This window comes from Bos indicus x Bos taurus, chromosome 13 (genome assembly GCF_003369695.1).
Source record: "Bos indicus x Bos taurus breed Angus x Brahman F1 hybrid chromosome 13, Bos_hybrid_MaternalHap_v2.0, whole genome shotgun sequence".
NCBI lineage: Eukaryota > Metazoa > Chordata > Mammalia > Artiodactyla > Bovidae > Bos > Bos indicus x Bos taurus.
This window is the reverse complement of record NC_040088.1, coordinates 28,994,296-29,003,272: the sequence shown is the minus strand read 5'-3', so window position 1 is coordinate 29,003,272 and position 8,977 is coordinate 28,994,296. Positions and strand designations below refer to the sequence as shown.

Sequence of the window (8,977 nt, the reverse complement as noted above, 5' to 3'; positions counted from 1 at the left end):
CCCCGGCTCCCTCATCCTGGCGGCTCTCCCACCCTTGGCCGTCGGTCTGCGCCGCCTAAGCGGCCAGGCTCCGGAAAGAGGCGGTCACCAGGTCCCCTCTGATTGGACGGCTGCGAAGTCCCAGCGGGCGCCTCCGCACCTTAAAGGGGGAGTGGCGGCGCGAGTGTGAGGTAAAGCGCTCCCCAGCCCAGCCCAGCGCGCGGCCGCGAGAGGTGGGGGTGGGGGCGGGGGCGGTAGGAGAGAAAGAGACGGAATAGGAGGGGGAGGGGAGAAGGGGGAGGGGGAGGCGACCAAGCGGCGGGGCCGAGGCCCTGGGAGGCTCGGGGACTGACTGACTGCCGGACGGACGCGCGAGCCGGGAGCGGCACCGAGGCGGCGCCGGCGGCCAGCGCGACCGCGGACCCTGGGGCAGCACGGCCTGGGCCGTAGGAGCACCTGCCCGCCCGGCGGGCCCTCGGGCCCAGAGGCGCGGCCATGGCAGAGCTCAAGTCGCTGTCGGGGGACGCGTACCTGGAGCTGAGCCACGGCTACGCGGCGGCGGGCCTCGCCTACGGGGCGGCCCGGGGGCCGGAGGCGGCCCGCGGCTACGGCATGCCGGGCACGGGAAGTGACCTCCCCGCGGCGTCTGCGCCCCGAGTCCCGGCCGCGGCGGCCGAGAGCAGCGGCGAGCAGAGCGGGGACGAGGACGACGCCTTCGAGCGGCGGAGGCGGCGGCGCGGGCCGGGGAGCGCGGCGGACGGACGGCGGCGGCCCCGGGAGCAGCGGTCCCTGCGGCTGAGCATCAACGCCCGGGAGCGCCGGCGGATGCACGACCTGAACGACGCCCTGGACGGTCTGCGCGCGGTGATCCCCTATGCGCACAGCCCGTCGGTGCGCAAGCTCTCCAAGATCGCCACGCTGCTGCTTGCCAAGAACTACATCCTCATGCAGGCGCAGGCCCTGGACGAGATGCGGCGCCTCGTGGCCTACCTCAACCACGGCCAGGGCTTGGCCACGCCGGTGGCCGCCGCGCCCTTGACACCCTTCGGCCAGGCTGCACTGTACCCCTTCTCTGCCAGCGCCGCGCTGCCCTGTCCAGACAAGTGCGCCGCCTTCTCCGGGACGCCCTCGGCGCTTTGCAAACACTGTAACGAGAAGCCCTAAGGGCCCTGGGCCGTCCCTCTTTCCGCACGCGTCCTTTATTTTACCTTGCCCCCATGACTGCCACCCTCCCCCACTGGACTCCGCTCATGGGAAGACGGCCGCACCTCGCTTCCAGCCCTTGTGCGCTGAGCAGTTGGGCCGGCGGAACAGAAGAGCAAAGCCCAGCCGGGAGTGGGACTGGACCGGACAACGGGGTGCTGGAATCCAGGTCCTAGATCCTGCAGCGCCCCTGGGCACTCTCCGGACGTCGCCAGCCATCGATCCTGGAGACAGGACGAGGCTGACCAACCGTATTTGTCTGGGCGCCACCGCTCAGCCTCAAAAAGAAACCCGGGGTCGCAGCGGGAACAGGGATTGGCGCGATCCCCGCGGGGGTGGTCCTCCCCAGACCCACCTGGGGGCTCTCAGAGCGCAGGGACGGAGGGTAGCCCGGGTCCCGGCCCTCTCGGGGGTCATGTTTGGCCTCCGTCGGCCGTCTTGCCAACCGCAAGGCCGCGCTCTGGGTGGACGTGTTCCGCCTCCGCCGGCTCCATGACCCCCTCCCCGCGCCGCAGGAGCGGAACTGCCGGATGCTCCCCAACCGGGTCCCGCAACTGTGGTTGCAAGGGAGCTAGACCGCGGACGCAAGAAGACCCCGGTTGGTAGCTTTTCGCCTTTCCCGTCTGTTACGTTTCTTTTCTAGCCTGCCTGGAGATGTTGACCTCTGGGTGAGCGGACGTTGACGCCGGCTGCTTCCCATTGTCCCTAAGCAGCCCCTGGACTCTCCAGGCACCACCGCCCTGGCGCGGCCCTGGTGACGCTGTATGGAGACCGAGATGCGCCCTCTGCTTAAAGGCGGCTGCATGGAGGAGGGCTCCTGGGGTGTCAGGGGAGGGCCTAGTTTAGCCCTGGTGACAGGCCAAGGCCCCTCTCCACCGACCCCGCACAATTCTGGGAGAGGTGACCCGGCCCCGGTGAGTACATGCTGCTGGGGCACGCCCTGGCCAATGATCACGGTGATGGGATCTCTTTAAAGGCAATTCTCAACTCAGAACTCTGCCACCAGCCGGGGTCCACGCGCCGCGCACAGCCTGGGCCTCCCAGAGGGACCGAGCTGTGCTCACCGGTTTGCGCTCGCCGGCTCTGCCACAATACCCGGCTTTATTAACCCAATTTCCGCGGCTGTCGTTAATGCTATGCTAATAGGGAGAGGACTGCGGCCCTACAAAGCGGCCTGTCTACAGCGGTTAACTTTAATTAATACATCTCAAAAGGCCCTTTTGTATTTGCAAAATGAAGTGTGTGATTAAGTCTTATTCATAAAGACATATGTTTAATACTGGTTTTTGCTAATTTCCATATTTATTTTTTATTGTCTTTCCCCCCATAACAGACTAGTTTATCAGTTTTGCACATTCTAAAAACTGAGTGTTGGAAAGTGTGTTTCAAATGCCTTTTAGATAACTGCAGTCCGAGTGTCATTAACTTCTAGGGTCATTTCAAAGTGACTCTGAATCAACTTTATAAATTAGTTACTTATAATCTGAAACAGAGCTGCTTATTCTAAAGTCAGACATGTTTAGCACATCATTTATATTCAGAATAAAGTATTTGATTTCAACTAATTTTTTAAAATAATATGATGAAATTTTAATATCGAATTAAATAGTGTTCACTTGTGACAGAACTCATAATTTCAGTGTTCTGAGAGTTGTGTCAGTTTGGGCCACGTGCTTCTAAAGCAGTCTAAGAAGTCTCTAAGACACAGACAACTGACCTGTAAGCAGCCACTCAGCAAATACACCAGACAGTAAGAAAAAGAGCTTCCCTGGTGGCTCAGATGGTGAAGAATCCACCTGCCGATGCAGGACATCCAGGTTCAATCTGTGGGTTGGGAAGATCCCTTGGAGTAGGAAATGGCAACCCATTCCAGTATTCTTGCCGGGAGAATTCCATGGACAGAGGAGCCTGGCAGGCTACAGTCCGTGGGATTGCAAAGAGTCAGACACAACTGAGGAACTAACACAGCCACACAATAAGAAAAAGGTGAAGAAAAAAATTTCTCTGCCCCTCTAGGTGAAAGATAACAAATTTTAAAAATAACCATTAAAGTAAATTCTTCCAATAACTTTGTTTAAGTAAAAGTTAAATTTAAATATTTTTAAAATCTGCAAACATGTTTATCCATGTCCTCCCAAAATGGTAGCCATGCTGTTCCCTGGGGTTGAGTGAAGGAGTTTTTTAAAGTGAAATTAGGTGGGTTTCTCAACAGCAGCCGCTAATCATGCAATCTGAAATATTAAAATGAATGCTTGTTTGGCTTCTCCCAAGTTTACATGACAAAACTCCTCATTCTAAGACAACCTAGACATTGGAAGAACATTCCCAACAGGAAGGGTCTGACCCCTCCATGGCCTGTGCACCCCCAATATAACCAGCCAGAGGTGCCTGTTTGTGAGCCCGGAACTCTGGGAGCTTCTGGTGGGGGTTCTGGTGTCTTCCTCTAAGGCTCATTTTCCTGCAGGGGTGGCATGAGTTGCTGTGAATTAACTTGAGAAAACTCATCACCCAGCGCCTAACCCAGAGCTCCCTCCTGAACAGGGGGCAGGCGGGGGCGGAGACAGGGGAGGAATTCAGTGGGAAAGAGCTTTTTGGAGCTCAGGTTTGACACAGCTTATTTTCAAAAATTGTTCAGTCACTCAGTCGTGTCCGACTGTTTGAGACTCCATGGACTGCAGCATGCCAGGCTTCCCTGTCCTTCACTGTTTCCTGGAATTTGCTCAAACGCATGTCAATTGAGTCAATGATGCCATCCAGCCTTTGTCGCCCCCTTCTCCTCTTACCCTCAATCTTTCCCAACATTAATGAGAGATCAGTCTTTTCAATAAGTCGACTCTTCACATCAGGTAGCCAAAGTATTGGAGCTTCAGCATCAGCATCAGTCCTTCTAGTGAATATTCAGGGTTGATTCTTGGAGGAGCAAGATATTAAGGCAAGCCTTTTAAAACTGGGGCTGCCCAACACAGATAGTGCTGGCTATGTATAGAATCTTACATTTTCTGGTGGCTATGTAAAGAAAATAAAAGTAAATGAAATTAGCTTTAATGACTTATTTATTCCAACATAGCCCAGCTATTATCATTTTAACATGTAATCAGTATTTTTTAATTATTAGGAAAATATAAATTACTAGAGAAATATTTTACATTTTTTTGTACTGAGTCTTCAAAATCCAGCGTGTCTTGCATTCAGAGCCCATGTCAGTTCGGGATAGCCCATTTCAAGTGCCCAGTGGCCACTCCTCCATCAAGTGGTGGAGATAGCAGCTCAAGATGATAAAAGCACAAAGCATTCAAAGTGCAGTTTTTTAATTTTTATTTTTAATTGGAAAATAATTGCTTTACAGTGTTGTGTTGGTTTCTGCTGTACATCAGCCTTGCATAGGCCATCCACACTGACTCCTGGGGAGCCAGTGGAGTGACCCTGGGGTCCTCCCTGCTGTGGCCAAGGGGCTGTCTTGATTCAGCAGAGCCTCTTCCTCTGCTGACCCCACAGATGAAGGATTCGACCACACTGACTGCTTACATGAGTCATTCTCGGACCAAGACTCCTTCACACTCAGGTTACGAGCCTGAGAAGCCCGGCTCCTGGCAGCTTGGGGCAGGCTTCTCAAGCCCAGTGGCTCCATGGGGACTCTGGCCGGGGTCAGAGAGGCAAATTACTTGATCACAGTCCTGCACCTCATTTTCATTTACTGACTGACATGACGGGTGTGGCTCCAGCACTTTTGGTTCTGATAGTGCCCAACACACTTTATGCCCAAAGATCATTCTTTTCTTGGTAGGAAATTCATGTACCTAAAACAGCATCCCAGTTTCCAGTAACAGGTAAGGGCGCCCAGACTCCGGGGGCAGAACTCTACCTACACCAGGCTCTGCCCCCAGAGCCCAGGAGCGTGGACTTCACAGAAGCCATCCAGCCCCCATGAGCTCAGGGATGGACCCCTGAGCACCACACACATGGCTTCCATTGTTTCGTTTTGCTGACTTCATCCCAAAGATGAGGTTTCCTTTTCACATCTGCAGAGGTCATGGAAACCTCCCGGAGCCTCATTTTCCCTTACAAGTAAGCTGAGTAGTGTCCCAGTGCAGATGCTTGCTTTGCCAAATACGCCTGTCTGTCTCTTTGCAGTTTGGGAGCATTAAAAGAAGTTCTGCCTCACAAAGGACAGATACATGTTTTCCTGAATTGATGGGGAAATGCACCAGCCATCACTCCGCATGGCCCAGCCAGCCTGCCTCTCCCTCGGCGCCTGAGTGGACCCTGCTCCGCAGAGGCTCCGGGCCCTGCTTAATCCAGCAGAGAGTGATTACAGCAATTTTATCATGTGAATTTGCCTGGGATATGTTTTTAGTCTTTAATCCCTTTGGGCATCCCATTTGAAGGGATGGGATAGAGGGATTTATGATGGATTAAATAATTTCTCCCTCAATTGCCTCTTTGGGCTTGTAACTCGATGTTCCAACTCCCCAGGTCTGTTCATAAAATCAGAGAGTTAATACACATTTGTACATTTAACCTCAAAGGAGCAAAACCCACGTTACCATAATGCAGGACAGCTGAAATAATTAGCAAAGTAACCTTTGATCTGGTGTTTACCCCATTTTAAAAAGTGACTTGTGCCATCTTCTTCCCAGCCCGAAGTGCCTGAGGCATATGCGTTCATATCATGGTATAAAAGCTGTTTTTTCAGTGTGGCTGTGAGTGGGAAGGTGGCCAGAGTTATTCTGGAGGTTAACATGAGGGGATTGAGTTTGTAAATGAGTACGTTTCGCTGTCTCGGCTCTGCGGGACTCCCGGCTGGTGCCCGATAGGGACACAAAGGGAAGATGCTCTGTGGCGCCCCCGTGTCTGGGTCCGCACTTCCTGGGGGCACACCCCCCTGAATGCATCACAGAGACCCATGTGGCCTTGCCCCCTACGACCCACAAGGCCTCCTGGGGTGCCAGCCCTGCATGGCGCTGTGCTGCCGCCGGGCACGGGAGTGAGGGAAGTCCTTGCGGGAGCAGCTTGCCTGCATGTTGGAAGCAGCCCAGCCTTCCCAGCAGCCTGGCTTCGCCTCCAAGCTCCATTTTGTCTAAAGTGATGAGTCCACAGTCAGTTGCTTTCCTGGGGGCCCTGATTCGGCCTGACGGCAGCGCAGTCTCCCCAGTTCCGCGTGGACAGCCTCGCTGCCCTAATGAGGCCAAGGCCAGCCTGGGAACCTGGCTTCCAGTCCCAAGATGCCATAGGGACCCATGGGGCTCTTGGACGGCCTCGAGGCATCTGCCAGGATGTGTTCTGCCGCCTTTGTCACTCCGCAGCTGCTGGCTCGGGGCACCAGCCTGCATGCCTGCCTTTGACCACAGACGGCACCCAAGTTACAAGATCCTTGGGAATGAGTGGCCGGTCTCAGTGCCTCATGCATGTGGGGTGATAGGTCTGGGTTGGGCCCAGCCTGCACCTGCCAGGGGTCCAGAGACAGGCTCACTCGATGTGGTCCCAAGTCATCACCGAGCAGGTGGGAAGCCAGGTCCCCCCTGCCAAAGTCACTCCAGGTTCCAGGATGGTTGTGTAGAGCAGCCTGGATGCTGACCGAAAGCTTGATAGGGGCCAGCTCACCACTCAGGAGTGGACACGTTCAGGGGCTTGGTAACAGGGGCACAGAAACCCCACTGTCCGTAAGTTGCTCTCTGGCCCGCGGTGCCCAGATTGTGGGTGGGAGGAGCTGGATCTCAAGCCTCTGGGCATTAAGACTCTTTGTCCTTCCAGCGTCTCCCTGAGCAGCACAGCTGCCCGGCCCTCAGCCACCCTCGAACTACTGAGGGTCTAAGACGGCAGGGCTTCCTTTGAGGCATCACAGACTCATGGGAAGGTGTTTATTTTACATGCAGGAGTCTGGGTTTCCAAAATTAATGTGAAGTCTGTAACCTGCTTCCTGGATGTGAAAACACTACTCTTCATCCACCCTGAGCCCTTCTGGGTTCAGGGTCAGCAGTGATGTTCCAGAGCTTTCCATGAGCTCCACACCCCACCCCCCCCACCTCAGGGACCTGGGGCTGCCAGATGGGATGAAAGTGCCGTCCTCAAATGTCCCAGGGCTGCTTCCAGGGAACAGAAGCTACCCCCAGGCCCCCTGCACACACAGCCTGGCTCATTTCCTCCCTCTCTCTCTCTCTTTCTCTGTCTCTCCCTGTCCATCTCTCTGCTGCAGCTACTTCTGGGGAGAAGCGACTATAACCCTCCCTTCCCTTTGGCAAGCCCTCCTCCCCTAACAAACACATTCCTTCAAATATTGCAGGTTTAGGGTCTCATGACCCTGCTCACTGCCAGTGCAGCGCTGGTTGCCTCTGTTTTGGGAAGGCCTGGCTGGTCTGGAAAGGGAACACCTGATCCAGGAGAACAGCTGACCATCCCCTTTCAGCCCAGTCTGGAGCCAGCCTGGGGCAACCATGCTGTCTGCCCAAGCATCACCTGAACGTGAGTACGTTCAGGTGAGCACACTTGCGTCCATGAGTGCATGTACAGACGAGTCACGCTGTAGACGGTTTCCTCTCTGCCAAGGCCACAAGGTGCCCTTCAGGGGTGGGAGGGGGCTGTTGTGGAAGGTGGGTGAGACAGCTCTGTAGGTCAGCGGGCAGGACCTGAGGGGAGGTTGCCACTGGGCCTCAGGGGACATCCTCACCGTGAGGGAGCCTGGATGGCCGAATGTGGCCACTGTCTGAAGGGGCTCTGCAGAGACGGGGGTGAGGGCAGTGTTCCCTGAGCTGCGGTCATGTCCTGAGTCCCCCAGCCTGGCCGGCCCCAGCACCCGACCCACGCCACTTAACCTGTAGCCCAGCCCGATTTCAACAGAGGCAGAGGGGAGCCAGCTGAGAGGGAGGAGGCCTTGGCCGCTGCTGGAGCTGCAGGAACGTTGGGCAGGGGTCAACACCTACTAATCAGCATGTTGTCGGCAGGTTTGCTCTTGTTTTCTGTTTAACACGCTGGTTAAACAGTGCTTTTGAAGGGCCATAGGTCCCCACACCTGTCGTTCTCACCTCTCTCTGCACTGCAGGGAACGCCGCGGCTAATTAATGTCGTGCTGGGAAGTGGCCATGCTGACGGATGAGGGATGTGGATGAACTTTCAAGGATACTGACTTCATTAAACTGGCTCATTACAGCCGCAGACCTGCTAAAGACGTTTTTGAAACAAGGCCTTTGGCTTTCAACTGCTCCTCCGCCCACCGCGTCTGGAAAGGAACAGTGTTTCCAAAATAACCACAAATGAACAGACACGATTGAGGCCCAGTGAGCATCAGCCCAGCACCAAGGCCAGGATGCAGAGCCCAGCACCCGTTTTCCCCTCCGTCCAGGGACCCTGTGCCTCAGGAGGACTGAGTGGGGGTCCTGAGAAGCAGCTTCCCCCGCTCCCACCCCATCAAGGCTTCATCAGTGCCAACTGTGCTCCCGGCCAGGGGAGGTCACGGCCAGTGTCTGGGATCACAGACTCGGTGACCCTTTGCTGAAGATCCCACCCCCGCCCCCTTAGGCCCGCTGCAGAGCCTGCAGGAAAAGATGAGAGGGCAACTGGGTACCACTGCTCCCGAGGGGCGTTCCCTTCATTCTTCAAGGGGTTACTGCTTCCTGTATCTTTCTTTTTTTGGCTGCACTGAATCTTTGTTGCTGCCAGAGGGCTTTCTCTAGCTGCCAGGAGTGGGGATTGCTTTTCCTTGGGGAGTACGGGCTCCAGAATTCTTGGGCTCAGTAGTTGGGGGAGCAGTCTTTGTTACCCTGAGATGTGTGGAGTCTTCCTGGACCAGGGATGGAACCCA

At 55.5% G+C, this 8,977-nt stretch overlaps 1 protein-coding gene across 2 annotated transcripts; it reads left to right on the top strand.

Moving 5' to 3' along the window:
• Positions 1-351: 351 nt before the first annotated feature.
• BHLHE23 (basic helix-loop-helix family member e23) lies at positions 352-6,418 on the top strand. Of its 2 annotated transcripts, XR_003514063.1 has the most exons (2): positions 352-2,096; positions 5,314-6,418. XR_003514063.1 is itself a non-coding variant. In XM_027559112.1 (1 exon), the coding sequence occupies exon 1, from the start codon at positions 475-477 to the stop codon at positions 1,141-1,143; it is 669 nt and encodes a 222-aa protein (XP_027414913.1). In that variant the 5' UTR covers positions 352-474; the 3' UTR covers positions 1,144-2,978. The 2 variants fall into 2 exon arrangements, 1 of the variants encoding a protein (XP_027414913.1); XM_027559112.1 differs by lacking the exon at positions 5,314-6,418 and having other exon boundaries at positions 352-2,978.
• Positions 6,419-8,977: the final 2,559 nt, after the last annotated feature.